This window comes from Bombina bombina, chromosome 6 (assembly GCF_027579735.1).
Source record: "Bombina bombina isolate aBomBom1 chromosome 6, aBomBom1.pri, whole genome shotgun sequence".
Lineage (NCBI taxonomy): Eukaryota > Metazoa > Chordata > Amphibia > Anura > Bombinatoridae > Bombina > Bombina bombina.
In genome coordinates this window covers 331,731,605-331,755,355 of record NC_069504.1, presented here as the reverse complement: position 1 = coordinate 331,755,355, position 23,751 = coordinate 331,731,605, and the positions used below count along the sequence as shown (strand labels likewise).

The following is a 23,751-nucleotide window of genomic DNA, read 5'->3' as shown; positions in this document are numbered from 1 at the left end:
CAGAGCCTCAAACCAAAAAGCTGCTGCAGTAGTTACTGGAACAATGCAAGCCTTGGTTGTTAAAGAAAACCCTGATTAATAAATAATTTCTTTAGAAGACCCTCTAATTTTTTATCCATAGGGTCCTTGAAAGCACAACTGTCCTCAACGGGTATAGTTGTAGCTTAGCCAGGGTAGATATAGCTCCCTCTACCTTAGGGACCGTTTGCCACGAGTCCCGAATGGTGTCTGATATGGGAAACATTTTCTTAAAATTAGGAGGGGGAGAAAACGGTATACCTGGTCTATCCCATTCCTTTTTTATAATTTCCGAAATTCTTTTAGGAACCGGAAAAACATCAGTGTAAGTAGGCACCTCTACATATTTGTCCATCTTACACAATTTCTCTGGTGGTATCACAATAGGGTCACAATCATCCAGAGTCGCTCAAACCTCCCGAAGTAACAGGTAGAGGTGTTCAAGCTTAAATTTAAAGGACATAACGTCCGAATCTGTCTGAAGTAACACATTCCCTGAGTCTGAAATCTCTCCCTCAGACAGCAATTCCCTGACCCCCAACTCAGAACACTGTGGGGGTACATCGGAAATAGCTAATAAAGCATCAGAGGATTCAGTATTCACATTAATACCTGACCTACTGTGTTTACCCTGTAACACTGGTAATTTAGATAATACCTCTGTAAGGCTAGTTGACATAACTGCAGCCATCTCCTGCAGAGTAAAGGAATTAGACGCACTATAAGTACTTGGCGTCTCTTGTGTGGGCGTTAAAGGTTGTGACACTTGGGGAGAATTGGATGGCATATCCTGATTCTCTTCAGACTGAGAATAATCCTTAGGCACACTTTCTTGACCTAAAATATGGTCTTTACAATGTAAGGCCCTTTTTGTACAAGAGGTACACAATGTAAGAGGGGGTTCCACAATAGCTTCTAAACACATAGAACAATGAGATTCCTCAATGTCAGACATGTTGAACAGACTAGTAATAATCACAGAAGTCGTTTAAACACTTTATTTATTGCTTTAAATACATTTTTTAAAAACGTGTACTGCGCCTTTAAGGAATAAAAAGCGCACAATTTTTCCAAAACTGCTTCAAAAACGTTAATTTGATTTAAAAATTAACTGAAACTCATTAATGGCTCCAAAAATTATTGCACCCCAGGAGTAAGGGGAGAAATGAACCTCTAAAGGTAACAAATCACAAAAATGTAAATTTTCACAAAAATACCCCCGCAGCTCGCCACAGCTCTGCTGTGGCGCCTACCTGTCCCCAGGGTACTTCGAAATGACTCGCCAACAATCCGGACCAGAGAATCACTGTCCAGGAGCAACCAGAGTTACTGCTTGCTGCTTCTCAGCCAGAAGGAAGTGCGCATCTGAGCGCGCGAAATTAAGCCCCGCCCATCATGGCCGATGTTCGAGTAGGCCTCAAACAACCGCATGGAGAAGCGTTTTTTTAAGCAAACTAAGTGTAACATAAAAAAAAACAACAACATATCCAGTATAGCCACACCGGTTATTTAGTGCCAATAAAAAAAACGATCAACAGTTTCTCCCTCTCCCAGTGTCTAATGTAATGCCCATTATATGATTGTCAACAGAAATAAAACATAGGTCTCCAGTAACACCCCTCTGTTTAACAGGTCTACTGCTTACCCCATTCCCTACAGGGAAATAAATGCCAGCCAGTTCTGATATATCAAGTCTCCTCAGAAATAAAGGGCTGCACATACCTCAATGCTGCTTGTAGCATGAAACCGTTCTCCACACTGAAGATGTCTCTTGTGTTACCTTCAGAAGTCTTGTGGGAACTAACATGGATCTTAGTTACAGCTGCTAAGATCATCAACCTCAGGGCAGAAATCTTCTTCCATATCCCCCTGAGGGAAATAGTACTCACCGGTACCATTTAAAATAAAAAACTTCTTGATTGAAGAAACTAAAACTAACACCTCACTTTACCTCTTCCTAGTATAACACAGGCAAACAGAATGACTGGGGGTGGAGGCGAAGGGATGAGCTATATATACAGCTCTGCTGTGGTGCTCTTTGCCACTTCCTGTTAGCAGGAGGATAATATCCCACAAGGATGAAATCCGTGGACTCGTCGTATCTTGTAGAAGAAAAGAAAAATTATTATAGTATGGAATACAATTAATTGATTTATATACATGAATTAAATCCATACTTAAATGAATGCAAACAAGTGGACAAGATATGTGTATGAAGCATGCATATAAATAATTCATTAATATATACATAACGCCTTCTAAGATGATCCTATTATATACAAAAGACCAAACAAAGCATATATATGCATATTTATGTTTTCCATCACAGTGTAGTGATAATAATAATCAAGATCAAAGAAACATACACATATATGATTTTTCCTAGATGTGGTAATACACTCCTTAAAGGGACAGTATACACTCATTTTCATATAACTGCATGTAATAGACACTACTATAAAGAATAAGATGCACAGATACTGATATAAAAATCCAGTATAAAACTGTTTTAAAACTTACTTAGAAGCTCTCAGTTTAGCTCTGATAAAAAGGTAGCTGGAAAGCCCACTGCAAGTGGGAAATAAGACACTCCCCCCTCCCCCTTCTTTTGCATATGAAAAGACACTTTACACAAACAGGAGCAAGCTGGAGAAGGTAGCTGACGGTATTCTCATAAAACTTTGGGGCTTGGTTAGGAGTCTGAAAATCAGAGCAATGTTATTTAAAAATAAGCAAAACTATACATTAAAAAAAACAAAAAAAAAACTTTATGGGCTATATAAATAGATCATCTACAAAACATTTATACAAAGAAAAAATGAATGTATAATGTCCCTTTAAGTAAAAAAAAATCCATTAAATACTCTGTCAAGTACAAACACACAATAATTGATTGATACTGGGAATTAAAGATAAACAAATTAAATTAGTACAAAAGAAAATAGAAGACCAGGGAGGCTAAATAAAGCCTCAAGTCACAAAAAGACACAATGATATGCACATGAAAGCACTAAAATACATAGGTCAATTACAGATGTATATTAATATAAAAAGTATAATACACCTGTATGACATTATATACTTCCTAATCAATGTGTGGAAATGAATTTGATATTGTGATCTTAAATGTCAACCTGATAATCCATTAATCAGTTAGAGGGAAATTCCAAAAAAACTTTAAATACTCAAACATACACACAAGCTCATGCATGTATATATGCATGTAGGAGAGGCAGGAGATGCTACTGCCAGTAATTGAGAAACAGTCCAGGTCTTCTAAAGATTTAGAAAATGTCCACATATTTTTAAATGTATACACATGAACATAGTCCTTAAAGCCCAGGACCATGTGGCATACATACATGTCCATATAATTATTCAGAGGTTAGGAGTATAATTACTAAACTTTGTTGCATCCTAAACTTTGTTAAACTCACCATTTTTCCATCATTTCCAAAAAGGACAAGTCCACTTTTTGTGACCACACCCGGTTTTGACGCTCCATCAATAGGCAATGGTTGACCTGTGGGGACCGAACCATCCAACAGAGATGATCCATAGAATGTCACCATCTGATATAAAAATCAGAACCTTTATTATTGTACAAGACATTAGAAGATGGCTGGTAGAACATTTCCCAGAATCAATAAATTCTAAGTACCTGATTATTAATAATTGTCCATGCTCCTGGTACTTTATCATGTCCTCGAATCCAATTGTGTATTCTTTCTGCAGAACTGTCCCAGCATATCTGCAGACAAAACATGTTTGTTTTTTACACTGGTTTACAGAAATATCTTCAGCATGATTTAGAAGACAAGCTTAGAATCCAATGTCTAAGAGTTCTCTAGTAAAATGTATTTATTTATTTATGTTTCAGTCCATTAGAAGTGCGTCTGAATTTCTTATTTCCCCCGAGTTACCTATGTGATAAATTTGGACTACAATAACAATGCAAACAATTTAATAATAAGCAGCCAATGAGAAAGGTGAAATTGATGACAAAATAATGAATTGCTACTGATGACTGCTCTGTATGTATGAGCTTCATAACACTCCCGATTCATAACACATTTGCTAGTAACCCTTTCATACCATTTTGTGTTAGTTTTTATATAACATTTTTATGATATTCAAACACTTCATTGCATTTATTATGAAAATCATATTTTATTTATTTTAATAATGCACTAGACTGACAGGCAATTAAAGCAGTGTGAAAAGCCAATATATGGTCAAGTTGTTATTTTTTTCAAGAAATTGCAAGGTAGTTATTTATAAGAAAAAAATGTGCAAAAACTGATGCTTTAATTGTTCTATGATGGATTAAAATGCAACAGTTTTTTGCCCCATGACCCCTCATTCACATACTGGCCTCTAGTTATGAAGGTCTGGCGGACCTGATCCGACACTGCGGATCAGGTCCGCCAGACCTCGCTGAATACGGCGAGCAATACGCTCACCGTATTCAGCATTGCACCAGCAGCTCACAAGAGCTGCTGGTGCAACGCCGCCCCCTGCAGACTCACGGCCAATCGGCCGCCAGCAGGGGGGTGTCAATCAACCCGATCGTACTCGATCGGGTTGATTTCCGGCGATGTCTGTCCGCCTGCTCAGAGCAGGCGGACAGGTTATGGAGCAGCGTTTTTTTCATATGCAAAAGAAGGGGGAGGGGGGAGTGTCTTATTTTCAATGGGCTTTCCAGCTGCCTTTTCAACAGAGCTAAACTGAAAGCTTCTAAGTATGTTTTTAAACCATTTTATACTGGATTTTTATATCAGTATCTGTGCATCTTATTCTTTATAGTAGTGTCTATTACATGCAGTTATATGAAAATGAGTGTATACTGTTCCTTTAAGAGCAGAGCGAAGGGGACAGGAGGGAGATTATCTGGAGATATAGGGGAAAGCAGTGAAGTTGAGGGCTTTGTATGTCAAAGTGAGAATGTTGTGTTTAATCCTGGAGGCAAGAGGAAGCAGTGAAGGGATTGGCAGAGAGGTGCAGCAGATGAAGAGCAACGTGTAGGGAAGATGAGTCTGGCAGAGGCATGCATTATGGATTGTAAAGGAGCTAGGCGACAGCTGGGGGGACCAGAGAGGACAGAGTTGCAGTAATCAAGGCGGGAAAGGATGAGAGAGTGGATTCAAATCTTAGGTGTGTCTTGTGTAAGGAAATGCCTAAGTATAAATATTTTTGCTGATTAGCAAATACAACATTTGTTCATTTGTATAGACTGTATCAGTTCATTAGTAATGAAGCTAAATTAGTATTTACTATCTTAAAATATCCTAAAATGTATTTATAGCACCAATACTATTACAATTATATAATATACATGTATATAAAGCTAAAGCGAGGGGGGGGGGAGAAGGAGAGAAAAAGAGAGGGGGAGAGAGAGTAAAAGAGAGGGGGGAGAGAGAAAGAGGGGGGAGAGAGAGCAAAAGAGAGGGGGAGAGAGAGCAAAAGAGAGGGGGAGAGAGAGCAAATGAGATGGGAGAGAGCAAATGAGAGGGGGAGAGAGAGAGCAAATGAGAGGGGGAGAGAGAGCAAATGAGAGGGGGAGAGAGAGCAAATGAGAGGGGGAGAGAGAGCAAATGAGAGAGGGAGAGAGAGCAAAAGAGAGGGGGAAGAGAGAAAGAGAGCAAAAGAGAGGGGGAGAGAGAGCAAAGGAAAGGGGGAGAGAGAGCAAAGGAGAGGGGGGGGGAGAGCAAAGGAGAAGGGGGAGGGAGAGCAAAGGAGAGGGGGGAGGGAGAGCAAAGGAGAGGGGGGAGGGAGAGCAAAGGAGAGGGAGGAGGGAGAGCAAAGGAGAGGGGGGAGGGAGAGCAAAGGAGAGGGGGGAGAGAGAGCAAAGGAGAGGGGGGAGAGAGCAAAGGAGAGGGGGGAGAAAGAGCAAAGGAGAGGGGGGAGAGAGAGCAAAGTAGAGGGGGCATAGAGAGCAAAGGAGAGAGGGAGAGAGAGCAAAGAAGAGGGGGGAGAGGGAGCAAAGGAGAGAGGGGAGAACAAAAGAGAGGGGGGGGAGAGAGAGCAAAAGAGGGGGGAGAGAGAGCAAAAGAGGGGGGAGAGAGAGCAAAATAGGGGGAGAGAGAAAGCAAAAGAGGTGGGAGAGAGAAAGCAAAAGAGGGGGGAGAGAGAAAGCAAAAGAGGGGGGAGAGAGAAAAAGAGAGGGGGAGAGAGCAAAATAGAGGGGGGGGGGGAGAGAGAGCAAAAGAATGGGGAAGAGAGAGCAAAAGAGAGGGGGGAGCAAAAGAGAGCACAAAAGAGAGGGGAGGGACAGAGAGAGCAAAAGAGAGGAGGGAGAGCAAAAGAGAGGGGGAAGAGAGAGAGCAAGGGGTGGGACCGCTGTACTACAAAAAATGACCGGTGTGCACGGGCTTTAGGACTAGTAAGTAATAAAGAATAAGTATCGGTTCTAGACTGTCACTTTAAGTTTATCCCAAAAGGGAAATATAGGTTCGGAAGGAAACACGCCATATTTAAAAGGCTGTTTACCAGCTAGAATTACTTATTTCTTTCTCTCTGCATATAGTCTAACAGTACAATGTAAGCTTTTAGCTAGATGATTAACTATAAAAGATTATTTTATATTATTAGTGTAAATGTGTTTCCTTTCTAACCTTTGCATTTTCTTTCTTTTGAATTCCTTCATATGTAGCTCCATCTTCTGGCTGCCCAATGCGAGGTGCTTTACCATCTGCAATTAATTGTACAGCTTCTACCTGGTAAAAGCAAAGAACAAAAACAAACAAACAAGGTCCATAAATATATTTCCTGTTAAAAACAATTATTCATTAAATTAGTATGAATGCTCCTTATAAAAATGTTATACCAGTTACAATAGTGGCAACATTTTAGTCTGGCCGAATAGTCATAGTTACATGTTCCATATGATGCATTTGCTTATATTCACAATGTAAGTTTATTAATCATAAATAATTAGTCTGGCGTCTCTAAGCAGTGCACAGCTGTTTTGTTATGCACCTTACGTATCACTCAATGAATATGACCTAATATCTCAATATATTTAATTTAATATAGAATAACTTATCATTTTGTACCTTGCAAATGTTTTTGTTTTCTGCCATCACCTTTCATTGTACACTTTTGTTTTTTTGTAAACTGTGAATTTAAAAGGGACACTAAAAATTACACAAAAAAAGGGTTTAAACATTGCACTGAAAAGTGCGAGCCATTTAAATACATAGATCAGACAAGAGCCACTAAAGCAGAGGTGCCGGGAGTGTGCTCTATATTCAGTCAATGGAGTGGGCATGATGGCTTGTGATTGGTTGTACCCGCCTGGCATGTCACTTTTAAAAGGTTTGGACCGAGGAGCAGCCAGGGGGTAATTAAAATAAGACTCACAAGGGTCTGAAATATATATTTAAACAGAGCTTTGGTCAATTTAATTATGATAAATATGAATAAGTTGGTGCAATGCTAAAGTTTTTTTACTATTTGCATTAAGAGAACAGTTATAGGAGTAGATTTATTGAGAGGCAAGCGGACATGATACGCTGTCGGCATTTAACATTGCACAAGCATTTCTGGCGAAATGCTTGTGCAATGCCGCCCCCTGCCCACTGGCGGCCATTCGGCTGCTAGCAGGGGCTGTCAATCATCTCGATCGGATCAGGATTATTTCAGTCCGCCACAAGTTAAGGAGTCTTACGAACGCTGCTTCTTAACTTCTGTTTCAGGTGGACCTGAAACTATGGGGCTCTGATGCAGCATCCGCTGCTTAACAAATGGATCCCATAGTGTCCTCTTAATGCAAATACATTAAAAACATTTTTTTTCAAGCAGTTTTAGCATAAGTTTTCACACAGCTTTTTTCAATGTTAAAGTTTTTGCACATGAATCGTTCCCATATTATTAAATTCTTATCTTTAACTGGTTTAATATAAAGTCAAGAATACAGCTCAACTATGAAACTTGTATACAACTAAAGATAATCATCAGAATGATTTTAATTAACTGTAAATTTAAAAAATGTTAATTATAAAAAAAAATGCAAAAACTATTACTTTAAATATTAAATGAAATGCTCACTTGTCCAAAACTGACATTAGCCAATCAGCATTAACATCATTATCAATAATGATTTACTTTTCTCTTTACTGGGCTTCAGGGAAGTTGTGCATAAACCACCACAAAATCTGTTTAGTTTACCTGGTTATATGAAAATATATATATATATGATTTATTATTTTATATTAACATCTCCAAGTGTTTAATGTCCCTTTAAAAACAATGAACATATTTAACTGCTTTTACATACATGAAAGAAATAGTTTAAATACTATATCCCTTTAAGTCACCCAAATTACACCTACGATGTATCCAGAAAATCTGGTATATATATATATATATATATATATATATATACAACTCTGCAATATACTTCCATTATTAAATTTGTCCACTTTTCTTGTAATTCCATTCGGAAATTGTGAGCTTTTTAGTTTCTGTTAGAAATGTAAGTGCAGAACACTGTTATATTCCAACCAGCCATTGGCTGCGCACTCTAGTTACCTATTTATAACTGTCTCTAATTGGCCAGAGCAGAGAAGCTAACCTAATTTACAACATGGCAGCTCCCATTGTTTTATAGACACTAAAACTTTACACTTATTTTGTCAATATTTAAAAAGGTAATTCAACTTTAAAACATACATCTACATGTTATTCTCAGACTAATCTTTCCTGTGAATGCATCATATTATCTAACATTTATTTAGTATTTAATGTCCCTTTAAATAACAGGAAGAGCATGACTTTGTACAATCTAAGTCTCAGAATTCTACTGCTTACTGGATGTCAAGGACAGCTCCCAAATAAAAAGTAGTTTTTGTCAGCACAAGAAAATCCATTAACAAAAAAAAAAGAAAACAAAAACAACTACCATATGTCTTAAAATATTCTATTTAAAATGTAACTGAGAAAGTATTATGTTACTATATCTGTTTAAGACACCAGTGCTTCAAATGAATTGGATTTTTTTTTTAGAAAAGCAATTATGTATTGAAATTGGGAGGGGGCACTGTTTGATAAAAGGGTTGAAAACAAAAAAAAATACAAATTGGAGTGACTTATTTCCAATGCCTTGGGAAACTTACCATGGCTTTGATACCTTCAGGGAATAGGAAACGGTTGTAAAGTGTATCTACTGTATCTTTTGACTCCACATCACAAACCCTTTGCAGCAGAATCGGTCCAGTATCCAGTCCATCATCCGCCCAGAAGATAGAAAATCCAGCCTTTTTATCTCCTTCAATTAAAGTCCTGTGGATCACACAAAATGATGTTGTTGGAAGCAGGTGACTAGTTTTACAGAACTCAAAAGTGAGGAAATAATCTCCAGTTCCAGAGTTATCCTAAAGAACTGATTCACTAAGCTGTTTATCCCAGTGGCGTGTTCTTTGAACTTTTCGTAAAATATGACCAAAGATGCATTATTTAATGGTGAATAACACAAAAGGAAATGCCATGCTCAGACTTGAGGATTATATTTATTTAGAGATAGATTATGTGTGGAGCAGTAATTACCGCTCCCGCTTGCGCACTAACTCCGCTAGAAGCAAGGTTTTAATGCTTGTTGGGTAGCGTTAATATTACAAGCTGAACTTCAAACATTGCGACCACATTAACATATTCCCTCATAGACTTCATTGGAGAAAAAACAATGGGGGAAAAAATCTAACACCCTACTCACGTGTAAACCCTATTGCATTTTCTCAAGTGCGTTCAATTAAAATGTATATTAATATAAATACAAATACAATGCAAGTTCTTAATCAAACAGATTGAGAGCTTGCTTTGTTTGGCAGGTTTAGGGACCCAGGTTTTGGAAAGGACCTTGACGTGGTACCTGGGTTTGTCCCATTTGGCCAGATGCGGTAACTAACCCTTCCATTTTTTGCTTTTAATCTTAGCAGATAGCTTGTAAGTGAGTGCTGGTCTTTCTCTGTGTGTTGTATTAATTTCTTTTGTAATTTTCCCTATGGGCCTTGCACCCAGATCTGTCTGGGGTTAACTGCCTGTGACTCTGGGGACAGCACAGCTTCCTGCGAGTGCCATTGAGTACCCAGGGCTGAGCATGTTGCAGGGTCATGGGATGTTTACCCAGTCCAGTCTGAGAGTGCAGTCCCCTCCGTGTTTTGTATATTTCTAGGGTGATTACATAAGCCTGTGCACCCTTGACTTGTTCCAAGTTTGTTTGATTGAGAGCTTGCATTGTTTGACTGGTTTAGGGACCCAGGTTTTGGAAGAGACCTTGACGTGGTACCTGGGCTTGTCCCATTTGGCCAGATGCGGTAACTAACCCTTCCATTTTTGCTTTTAATCTTAGCTGAGAGCTTGTAAGTGAGTGCTGGACTTCTCTGTGTGATATATATATATATATATATATATATATATATATATATAATATCTTTCAATATTGTTAGCAATCCGGATTATTTAAATTGTTTACCAAAATATTATTTTGTGTCTATGTGGCGATTAAGCTTGTTACACAGTGAGAAAAGTTTGTTTCTCTCATGTAAACTGTTTATTGAAAAAGAAGCTGAAGAATGTTCCAATTTCGGCCAAGGGCAGATACGCTCCAGAGTGCTCTGTTCTAATCAGAGCCTCGGGCGCCACAACTGCTTCTGGGAACCTTACCATGGGTCACAGCCCGCACGTCTTGAAATTCTCTGTCTGGGAAATTATCTATCGAATCTATCTATGTAATTCAAAGTGTCACCAATTTTTAGACTGCACAAATAAGTAAGCAATTGCAAATTCATTTCCTATATCAAATCTAAAAACTGCAATAAAATAATTTGTGACTGCAAATTCATTTCCTAGATCTAATATTTTAAACCGTTTGATTGTTTGTATTATATTTTTTTAATTGTTATAGTTGAGTTTAACGAAATAAATAAAGAACATGATGTTAAATGATAACATTATGTTAATTTCATTAATTGTTATAGTCGAGTTTAACGAAATAAATAAAGAACATGATGTTAAATAATAGTTGAGTTTAACGAAATAAATAAAGAACAGAATGTTCCGATTTCGGCCGAGGGCAGATACGCTCCAGAGTGCTCTGTTCTAATCAGAGCCTCGGGCGCCGCAACTGCCTCTGGGAACCTTACCATGGGTCACAGCCCGCACGTCTTGAAATTCTCTGTCTGGGAAATTATCTATCTATCTATCTATCTATCTATCAAATCTATCTATTTATTATAGATTTGATAGATAGATAGATAGATAGATAGATAAAGCTGTATAAAGCTGCTGTTACTTTTTAATCTCTGAGTGCTATTGGATTGGGTAAAATTCCAGCTGCTGTTTTCATTTCATATCTACAGATGGAAAAATACAATAGATATGGTCTAAAGCCTCTATAAACATAAATATCTGCAGTTGCAGGTTTTATCTGTACTAATCCATTATAATGATAAGTACAGTATATAGTAGCTACAAAAAAACATATATATTACCCTAGCAGAAATTGTTAATATATCCTAGTCTAAGGCTAATCTTTATATTGTAAGCCTCCTTTTTTATGACCTAGCTATAATTATTACCACCATGTGCAACTGCAGGGTTAGCATTATGTGCTCTGTGGTGTGGGTGAAGGCTTTTTTAGCATAATCATACAATCTTCCACAACTAGCCCTATTCACTACAAGGCAAAATCTTGTAGACATTGGCAAAAGAAGCACACACAGACATATAGCATTTGCTCAATTATTAAACCTTCATATGTGTTATTTTGCACCTGACCATAATAGAATTTACAAGAAAAAGTCAGTGGAACTGTAAATACTAATGAAAGGAAAATACTTTTGAATTGTGTGCGCCTCCCGCACCTAATATGCCCACATCCCCGCCCCTCCCCGCAGTGAGCAATAGCACCCTAGCTAGTTAATGCAACAAAAACACATTCACCACCATCCAGTATTTAATTTTATTCAGGATATGGACATCCATTTAGAACTATGTACATATATAGATACCAATTAAAATAACCCTATTTTAGATGCATCAACTTTTAATTTTGGAGTTCATTGTCCCATTTATTGGCTCTAGATATAGAGATATAGAGGCCTATCCGCAAGACCTCGCTGAATGCAGAGAGCAATACGCTCTCCGTATTCAGCATTGCACCAAGAGCTCACAAGAGCTGCTGGTGCAACGCCGCCCCCTGCAGACTCGCGGCCAATCGGCCGCCAGCAGAGGGTGTCAATCAACCCGATCGTACTCGATCGGGTTGAATTGTGGCAATTCCTATCCGCCTGCTCAGAGCAGGTGGACAGGGTTATGGAGCAGCGGTCTAAATGGGCCTCATAGTCTACCCTGATCAGAGCAGTCTCAACTCTCGTATGCAGCAATTTCTGTAGGAATGTGGTTGCAAATATGCATAACAAGCAATAATGCTGATTTTTTTTAAGGTTCTGCACACTAAATTTACAGTGTTCCGTTACATTATAGTAAACTAATATTTAGGAGAGAGACATAACATTTTTAAGAGCCTTGACACTGGGTATTTTGTAGTTATATTTATATATGGGGTGGAAATTTCCCAGCAGCCAGTGCCAAGCTACTATATTTTTACTTATGGTTCCTAATTTTTAAACTATGTCATGGAATTACTGTAATTCCCAAACTTCTATATCACCTATATCTAATTGTATCTAATCTAATAATTTATCTACCCCCACCACAATATTATAAAATATACTGCAAATCTTACAAAAAAATTAATTTAAAAACCACCTATTTTTTCTGTGCACAACATCCTCCCTGTAGCAGGAATAGGAGTCAGCTAATATGTAACACAGCCCCCACCGCTCTAGTGCACAATACCTTGAACCTGTGAAGCAGTCAGCTTTTGTCCCTGCACCGGTTAATAGCCTCGTCCGCCACTGTTCTAAGTAGCTGTGTATCTCTGTCAGTCTGGAGTGGAGTCCTTGTATCGCATGCCAAATTTTTTAGCTATTTACTCCACCTCCTGGGGCTGACACTACACTGTCAGGCTGTCAGCCAGAGTCTCGGGCCGTGGGTGGGCAGGGTTTGTGTGAGTGATGTCATCGCACTACCTGGCCCAGGGCCCCTGACTGTAGTCACCCCTGTCACCCCCTGATGGCGGCCCTGGCAATCATCTTTTGTTACTCATTCTGATCTCATTCAACCTTTTTTACTACCTATGTGCTTGAATCTCTCTAACCTTATGAAGATTGTATCTAAAGCATGTTGTTTGTCATTTTTCTGAGGATTATCTAGGATACTTTGTATATATGTGTATGTTACTAAAATAAAGCCCCTAAAGGTACTTCTGAACTGGTGGCTCCTTTGTGGGTTCATGTTGATGACCCAACATTCTCTACTGTCTTCAAAACTCACATAGTGGAATTTGTCCTGTATTACATAAGCTCTTAAATAGAATGATAAATAGAGAGAGACAATTAGAAAGTAAAGTATTAGGAGTAAATTAGAAAGTGTCTTAAAATTGCATGCTCTATCTGAGTCATGAAAGAAAAAATTTGGGTTTAGTATCCCTTTAATGGAGCGCACTAATGAAAAAAAATAACTCTTATCTATTGCCCACTAACCCAACACCCCATTAGACCAAGTGCTCCCAACCTGAAGGTAGTTATGCATAATTTACATTCCAATGTTCTTCACATAGAAGAAAATGTTCTATTTCTATATAAATATGATTTATGTTTAAAAAATATATATCTATACCTATAAATCTATATGATAGTAAGAACATTTTCTCCTATATGAAGAACATTGGAATGTAAAATATTTACAGTAAATACACAGTAAAACATATTATTAAAGGGACAGGAAATCCAAAATTTTCTTTTATTATTTGGATAGAATTTACAATTTGAAACAACTTTCCAATTTACTTCTATTATCAAATGTGCTTATATATCTTGTTATCCTTTGCTGAAGGAGCAGTATTGCACTACTGCTAGCTAGCTGAACGCCAATCACAAGAGACAAATGTGTTCAGACACCAATCAACAACTAGACAGGGCCAACAAATATAGGTTAAAATAATCTATATTTGTTTATTTGTTTTAAAACAATTCAATGTAGCATAGTATCATATTATCATAAAGCATATGCAAATATACAGAATAAATAATAAAAGTAGAGTCCCCACACTAAGCTTTAAAAAATAAAATAAAAAGTGTTTTAAAAAGGTGGTTTAAAAAGCATTTAAGTGGAGAGACAAAAAAAACTGCTTGCCTGGCCAGGTCTGTGATCCTCACTGAGGATTGTGTATGCAAACAGAGGACTTTGGGGTCCCTGCATTCAAATCCTGCCTTTTTCCCTGTTTTTGTGTCATCTGCATTTCAAGCCTATCTTTTGGTATGTGAATTGGGTCCCTGTATTCAAATCCTGACTTTTTCCCTGTTTTTTGTGTCATCTGCATTTCAAGCCTCTCTTTTGGTATGTGAATTGGGTCCCTGCATTCAAATCCTGCCCTTTTCATTTTTTTTGTGTCATCTGCATTTCAAGCCTATCTTTTGGTATGTGAATTGGGTCCCTGCATTCAAATCCTGCCCTTTTCACTGTTTTTGGTGTCATCTGCATTTCAAGCCTCTCTTTTGGTATGTGAATTGGGTCCCTGTATTTAAATCCTGCCTTTTCCCTGTTTTGTGTGTCATCTGCATTTCAAGCCTCTCTTTTGGTATGTGAATTGGGTCCCTGTATTCAAATCCTGTCTTTTTCCCTGTTTTTTTGTGTCATCTGCATTTCAAGCCTCTCTTTTGGTATGTGAATTGGGTCCCTGCATTCAAATCCTGCCTTTTTCCCTGTTTTTTGTGTCATCTGCATTTCAAGCCTCTCTTTTGGTATGTGAATTGGGTCCCTGCATTCAAATCTTGCTTTATTCCCTGTTTTTTGGTGTCATCTGTATTGCAAGCCTCTCTTTTAGCATTTGTCTGTATAATTAATTATGTATTTACCCTGCTGATATCTTGCCTTTATCTATGTGATGTTAAAACCTTGCAAATACTTGTTTTAATTCCTAAATTTATAATTTCACTAATGGTTTAACAACACCCTCCCCCAAATTCTATTGTCTGTTATTTTTAACTTATCTCACCCTGAATCAAATTTTCCCAATTGGCCTTTGACTGTCTTTGATCAGGTCATTACCTAATGTATTGCATTCAGCTGAATGCTGTGGCCTATAAATTTAACACTGCTAAAGGGAAGTAATGCAGGCTTAGAGAGCAGTATTGTACGATCATCTGTTCACATCTCTTAAGTGAACATTTAAAAGTGAGGCACAAAGAATTATACAAGAATAACACAAGGAGTGAACAAGGGATAAGGCAAGTTCTGTTTTTATACTGAGTTTTATACACTGTTTGACTATTTTGTAAAAATGCTAAATATCTTCACATTCCTTTTTACCACCTTCTGTCTGTTTAACAAACTACTTTACTCAATTACTCCTTACCCCTCACCACCTGCACTGCTCATTAGCCCATCTCTCTTAACCTCACCTTACTTTTGTATTCATGAACTTCACACATTCATAAAGTCTCTCTCTCCCCCTTGCAACTCATCACAAAAACAGTCTCACTACTGCAAATCCGCATCTCATCTCATGTCACTCTCCCTCTTGCTCATACTAGCTGCTGGCGAAATCTCCCCCAATCCTGGTCCCCCACAACTTCCTTGTCCTGCACACCCATGTGTGCCCTTCAATAGACTTCAAAAACAAAACTCTGGTAACCTTAATCTTATTCCTCTTGCATCTAGAGCCACCACCCCTTCACTTGTGCACTATGGAACTCTCGCTCTGTTTGCAACAAACTCACTTCTATCCATGACCTCTTTATCTCCCACTCTCTCAGTCTTCTGGCTCTCACAGAAACCTGGCCCTCTCCTTCAGACACTGCTTCCTCTGCTGCACTGTCACATGGGGGTCTCCATTTCAGCCACACTTCTAGGTCTGACAATAGACAAGGAGGTGGTGTTGGTATTTTACTTTCCTCTAGTTGCACCTTTCAACAAATACAGCCCTTCTCTTCCCTCACATTTTCTTCATTCGAAACACACATGATTCGCTTATTCTCTCCCCTCTCTATACGCGTTGCAGTCATATACCGCCTCCCTGGCTCCGCAACTCTATTTCTAGATCACTTTACCGCCTGGCTACCTTACTTCCTTTCCTCGGATACCCCTGCCCTCATTCTCGGTGACTTCAACCTCCCTGTTGATAATCCCACTGCCTCCCCTGCAAAACAACTTCTGCAACTCACTTCCTCTTTCGGCCTGTCACAATGGACTGACTCTCCCACTCACAAAGATGGTCACTCCCTTGATCTGATTTTCAGTTATCGATGCATATCTCAAACTTCACAAACTCACCTTTTCCTCTTTCTGACCAACACCTCCTCACTTGTACCATCACCTCCCTCCCTACAACGTTCCCTCCTTCTACCCCTCACACTAAACTTCACAGAAGAATCAAGTCATTAGATCAGCAACAGCTCGCTAGCTCTCTATATGCACGTCTATACCATTTCCTTACACTAAACTCCCTCCTTGACCCACTGCAATCTGGATTTCACCCCCTTCACTCAACAGAGACAGCAATTGTTAAGGTTACCAACAACCTACTTACAGCAAAATCAAAAGGCTACTTCTCTCTACTTATCCTCCTTGATCTGTCTGCAGCCTTTGATACTGTCGACCACCCTCTTTTGCTCCATACCCTCCAATCCTTCAGCATCTGTGACACAGCTCTCTCTTGGTTCTCTTTCTATCTGTCTAACCATACCTTTAGTGTAGCCTTCTCTGGGGCATCCTCTGCCCCGTTACCTCTTTCTGTTGGGGTACCGCAAGGCTCTGTCCTTGGTCCCCTTCTCTTCTCAATCTACACGTCGTCACTAGGTTCCTTAATAAAGTCCCACTGGTTTCATTATCATTTGTATGCCGACGATACCCAAATCTACCTCTCTGCACCAGAACTACCTCCTTCCTTGCTAACCCGTGTAACTAACTTTCTCTCTCATATCTCATCTTGGATGTCCTCTCACTACCTCAAGCTAAATCTCTCCAAATCTGAGCTCCTTTTTTTCCCCCCTTCTTCCAAAATCTCCACCCCCCCATGTCTCTATAACTGTTGATAACTCCATCATAACCCCAACCTCACATGCCCGATGTCTTGGGATCACACTGGACTCAGATCTTTCTTTCACTCCTTATATTCAGTCCTTGGCTAAAGCCTGCCGCTTCAACCTTAAAAACATCGCTAAAATTAGACATTTCCTTACACAAGACACAACAAAGATTTTAATCCACTGTCTCATCCTTTCCCGCCTCGACTACTGCAACTCTATCCTCTCTGGTCTCCCTAGCTGCCGCCTAGCTCCTTTACAATCCATAATGAATGCCTCTGCCAGGCTCATCTTCCTTGCACGTCGCTCTTCATCTGCCGCACCTCTCTGCCAATCCCTTCACTGGCTTCCTCTTGCCTCCAGGATTAAACACAAAATTCTCACTCTGACACACAAAGCCCTCAATTGCACTGCTCCCCCCTACATCTCAGATCTTGTCTCCAGATACTCTCCCTCTTGTCCCCTTCGCTCAGCTCATGATCTCCTCCTCTCCTCCTCTCTTGTTATCTCCTCACATTCCCGTCTTCAAGATTTCTCCAGATTGGCTCCCATCTTATGGAACTCTCTGCCTCGCTCTACAAGAATCTCCCCTAGTTTTAAAAGCTTCAAGTCCTCCCTGAAGACTCTACTATTCAGGGACGCTTACAACCTACACTAACCTTCCTATCTCCACTGCTATCCCCTAAAACCCAGCTGTTTGTAGTTCACCTTCATAAGAGCCGACTACAACAGTGCAACTCTCGGCAGGACCCTCTCTTTCCATTTGATCCCTGTAATCGTTTTTATATACCACCTATGTTCCTAGCGCTGCGGAACCTGTTGACGCTCTACAAATACCTGATAATAATAATAATATTTTATCAACCCCTTCGCCCGCTACGGCTTCAGGTTCTCACAAGAGAACCTACAGTCCGTATTTAACAAGCAGCGGTCAATAGACCGCTGCTTCCCTAACCTCGTCCGACCGGGGAGATTGACAGCTCCTGCCTGCACGTGATTGGCTGTGCACGGGTAGGGGGCGGGATTGCACGCGAGTGCAAAATAGAGCTCGTGTGCAATGCTGAATCCCGGCAGCGTAATTCAGCCCGCCAGAGGCGAGCTGCAGCGGACATAATTTCAAATTCAGATTTATTTGGATAAAAGTGCAACGCACAAAGATCTGTGCAAATGTTTGTATTGCACTTTCACACAAATAAATCTGGTACTGTAAAACGAATGCAAATACCAAATAATACCCATACCCAAATAATGTACATTGAAATACAAGTTTCTATGGTGAAGTTCATTTAAATTTTATTGTTTATATAATGTACAATGAGATCCTAGTTATGTGTGTTCATTTAAACTGTTTTTAGTTTTTAACCCACTGTCAGATGAGCACAGGGTCAGTGGTTTTGTAATTATTAAACAATGCAGTATTTATCGTTGGCGAGGCAGTATGTGATGCAAGAGGTAATTTAATTTTCCACTACAGTAATTCCCATCTGGAAAACCAAATTTCTGTACTAAAAGCCAAACAGTCTAGAAGCAAAAATTTTATAACATTTCAGTGCACACAATATGTGGGTCTCATTGTTAAAAAATAAATAAAACAAAATAAATAATAATGTAAATGTATTACATAGTTTATTAATAGAACTGACCTTAAATTAAATATATATATATATATTGATTACAATTACAATTGTTTAACTCGTTAAACTATAAAGTGTATCAGTTAATATACTTTATCATTGTATGTAAAAAAAAAAGCCTTTGTGATTATATGCATTTGCAAACACTCAGTAATGTATCATACATCTTATTGCAATAAATTACTTTTTAGGATCAAGGAATATTATTCTAAATGCAAATTGGTTTAGGAGAATTCAAGGCCAATATATTTTAATGACCTTATATGCACAGGTGCAATAATAGCATTATATGTAGGGTTGCCATGTCGGCCATGTTTTCCTGGACACTTATGAGTTACACACGCTGCAGGGTGTGCAGAGCGAAACAAGCATTGTGGTGCTGGACAGCATAAAAATAGTGACTCTGGACTGCACTATTCATGTTCCTCCCTGCACACCCTGCAACATGTGTAACTCATAAGTGTCCAGGAAAACATGGCTGAGGTGGCAACCCTAATTATATGTGATATCATAGTAAAATAAAATGTAACACATATATTATTGAAAACATGCGGCTAGATTACGAGTTTTGCGGTAAGAACTGTTCGGTACTAACTTGCAAGTTATTGTCACCGCTCACCTCCCTACAGCACTGGTATTACAGGTTTACAAAAACCCGGCGTTATCAGGCTATATTGCAGCGTAAATCAAAACTGAGCTCCATACCGCACTCCAATACCAGCGCTGCGGTGAGCTGCAGTGAGCTGGTTTTACGTGCTCGTGCACGATTTCCCCATAGACATCAATGGGGAGAGCCGGCTCAAAAAAAGTCTAACACCTGCAATAAAGGAGCGTAAAGCTCCGTAACGCAGCCCCATTGATTCCTATGGGGAAAGAAAATTTATGTTTACACCTAACACCCTAACATAACCCGCGAGTCTAAACACCCCTAATCTGCCGCCCCCGACATCACCGCCACCTACATTACACTTATTAACCCCTAATCTGCCGCCCCCGACATCGCCGCCACCTACCTACACTTATTAACCCCTAATCTGCCTCCCCCAACGTCGCCGCCACTATACTAAAGGTATTAACCCCTAAACCTAACCCTAACACCCACTAACTTTAATGTAATTAAAATAAATCTAAATAAAAATTACTATCATTAACTAAATAATTCCTATTTAAAACTAAATACTTACCTATAAAATAAACCCTAAGCTAGCTACAATATAACTAATAGTTACATTGTATGTAGCTTAGGGTTTATTTTTATTTCACAGCTAAGTTTGTATTTATTTTAACTAGGTAGACTAGTTTTATGTTACAGCTTTGTAGCGTAAAACTCATAACTACTGTACTGACTTTTAGTTTACGGTATGGATCTTGACGGTAGGCTGTACCGCTCACTTTTTGGCCTCCCAGGCAGACTCGTAATACAGACGCTATGGAAATCCCATTGAAAAAGGATTTTTGGAAAGCTGCGGTAGTTACGTTGCGTTACGGCCAAAAAAGTGTGCGGTGCAGCTGAACCTGCAAAACTCGTAATACCAGCGGTAGTGAAAAAGAGCCTTAAAGGGACACTGAACCCAAAATTTTTCTTTCGTGATTCAGATAGAGCATGCAATTTTAAGCAACTTTCTAATTTACTCCTGTTATTAATTTTTCTTCGTTCTCTTGCTATCTTTATTTGAAAAAAAAGGCATCTAAGCTTTTTTTATCGGTTCAGAACTCTGGACAGCACTTTTTTATTGGTGGATGAATTTATCCACCAATCAGCAAGAACAATCCAGGTTGTTCACCAAAAATGGGCCGGCATCTAAACTTACATTCTTGCATTTCAAATAAAGATACCAAGAGAATGAAGAAAATTTGATAATAAGAGTAAATTAGAAAGTTGCTTAAAATTTCATGCTCTATCTGAATTAGAAAAGAAAAAAATGTGGGTTCAGTGTCCCTTTAATGCTGCTTTTTCACTCATAACGCAAAACTCGTAATCTAGCCGATAGTTTGTAAGATATGCTACAAAATGCACAATCTAACTGCAGTTTAAACAAAGTAAAAAATGGTTGTGACTCATTTTAATTTTAACATCTATTGAGATTTTTTCTAACATTAAACTAGTAAATTACAAAAAGATGTATGCATTTTGCTACTTAAAGATTTAATTTGCCAATGTGAAATACATATTAAACGGACTTGAATCCCGAAGTTTTTCTTTCATGTATCAGGTAGAGCATAACTTTTTGAACAACTTTCCAATTTAATTATATTATCAAACGTCCTTTGTATCCTCTGTTGAAGGAGCAGCAATGCACTACTGGGAACTAGCTGAACACATCTTGTAAGCTAATGACAAGAGGCATATTTACAGCCACCAATCAGTAGCTAGCTCCCGCAAGTGCATTGCTGCTCCTACCTAGAGGATACCAAGAGAACAAAGCAAACTGGAAAGTTGCTTAAAACTGCATGCTCTATCTGAATCATGAAAGTTTAATTTTGACTTTACAGTTTCTTTAAGAAGGATAAAGCACAATTTATTAAAGAGACGAATTTGACAGTGCAAGTTTTTGTTTTTGTGTTGCATTTTCTTGCACAAAGGCAGGTGATATTACAGGAAGTGTACTTTACTTTCTGATTTAAATGAGATTTTATCTTCCTTAGTCAATAACATGACAGGTGCAGCACCTGACACACCCTTGTGTAAATGACAAATGTTCCAACGATTTTTATTCACCACCATTACTGAGGAAAATCTTCTAAAACGTGCTTTAAAAACCATAACAGAAATATGTGAGTTTTCTTGTCAGCACTATACATTGTTTAACACTATACAATAGTTTAACGGTATACATTATTTAACACTATACATTGTTTAACACTATACATTGTTTAACACTATACTTGTTTAACACTATACATTGTTTAACACTATACATTGTTTAACACTATACTTGTTTAACACTATACATTGTTTAACACTATACAATAGTTTAACGGTATACATTATTTAACACTATACATTGTTTAACACTATACATTGTTTAACACTATACTTGTTTAACACTATACTTGTTTAACACTATACATTGTTTAACACTATACTTGTTTAACACTATACATTGTTTAACACTATACTTGTTTAACACTATACTTGTTTAACACTATACATTGTTTAACACTATACTTGTTTAACACTATACATTGTTTAACACTATACATTGTTTAACACTATACTTGTTTAACACTATACATTGTTTAACACTATACTTGTTTAACACTATACATTGTTTAACACTATACATTGTTTAACACTATACTTGTTTAACACTATACTTGTTTAACACTATACATTGTTTAACACTATACTTGTTTAACACTATACTTGTTTAACACTATACATTGTTTAACACTATACTTGTTTAACACTATACATTATTTAACACTATACTTGTTTAACACTATACATTGTTTAACACTATACTTGTTTAACACTATACATTGTTTAACACTATACTTGTTTAACACTATACATTGTTTAACACTATACTTGTTTAACACTATACATTGTTTAACACTATATTTGTTTAACACTATACATTGTTTAACACTATACTTGTTTAACACTATACATTGTTTAACACTATACTTGTTTAACACTATACTTGTTTAACACTATACTTGTTTAACACTATACATTGTTTAACACTATACTTGTTTAACACTATACATTGTTTAACACTATACTTGTTTAACACTATACATTGTTTAACACTATACTTGTTTAACACTATACATTGTTTAACACTATACTTGTTTAACACTATACATTGTTTAACACTATACATTGTTTAACACTATACTTGTTTAACACTATACTTGTTTAACACTATACATTGTTTAACACTATACTTGTTTAACACTATACTTGTTTAACACTATACATTGTTTAACACTATACTTGTTTAACACTATACATTGTTTAACACTATACTTGTTTAACACTATACATTGTTTAACACTATACGTGTTTAACACTATACATTGTTTAACACTATACATTGTTTAACACTATATTTGTTTAACACTATACATTGTTTAACACTATACTTGTTTAACACTATACATTGTTTAACACTATACTTGTTTAACACTATACTTGTTTAACACTATACATTGTTTAACACTATACTTGTTTAACACTATACATTGTTTAACACTATACTTGTTTAACACTATACATTGTTTAACACTATACATTGTTTAACACTATACTTGTTTAACACTATACATTGTTTAACACTATACTTGTTTAACACTATACTTGTTTAACACTATACATTGTTTAACACTATACTTGTTTAACACTATACATTGTTTAACACTATACTTCTTTAACACTATACATTGTTTAACACTATACTTGTTTAACACTATATATTGTTTAACACTATACTTGTTTAACACTATACATTGTTTAACACTATACATTGTTTAACACTATACTTGTTTAACACTATATATTGTTTAACACTATACTTGTTTAACACTATACTTGTTTAACACTATACATTGTTTAACACTATACTTGTTTAACACTATACATTGTTTAACACTATACATGTTTAACACTATACATTGTTTAACACTATACATTGTTTAACACTATACTTGTTTAACACTATACATTGTTTAACACTATACTTGTTTAACACTATACTTGTTTAACACTATACATTGTTTAACACTATACTTCTTTAACACTATACATTGTTTAACACTATACTTGTTTAACACTATACATTGTTTAACACTATACTTGTTTAACACTATACATTGTTTAACACTATACATTGTTTAACACTATACTTGTTTAACACTATACATTGTTTAACACTATACTTGTTTAACACTATACATTGTTTAACACTATACTTGTTTAACACTATACATTGTTTAACACTATACTT

The 23,751-nt window shown here is 37.4% G+C and overlaps 1 protein-coding gene across 1 annotated transcript in view; it reads right to left on the bottom strand.

Annotated features, from left to right (window-relative positions):
* The window catches only part of ALDH1L2 (aldehyde dehydrogenase 1 family member L2), a 116,789-nt gene that overhangs the window by 80,856 nt on the left and 12,182 nt on the right, over positions 1 to 23,751 (bottom strand). The window contains exons 4-7 of the mRNA XM_053716957.1: positions 9,135 to 9,300; positions 6,633 to 6,734; positions 3,680 to 3,769; positions 3,456 to 3,590 (exon numbers count right to left, since the gene is read on the bottom strand). Of these exons, the coding sequence (XP_053572932.1) occupies positions 3,456 to 3,590; positions 3,680 to 3,769; positions 6,633 to 6,734; positions 9,135 to 9,300 (493 nt within the window). The remainder of the gene's footprint in view (positions 1 to 3,455; positions 3,591 to 3,679; positions 3,770 to 6,632; positions 6,735 to 9,134; positions 9,301 to 23,751) is intronic.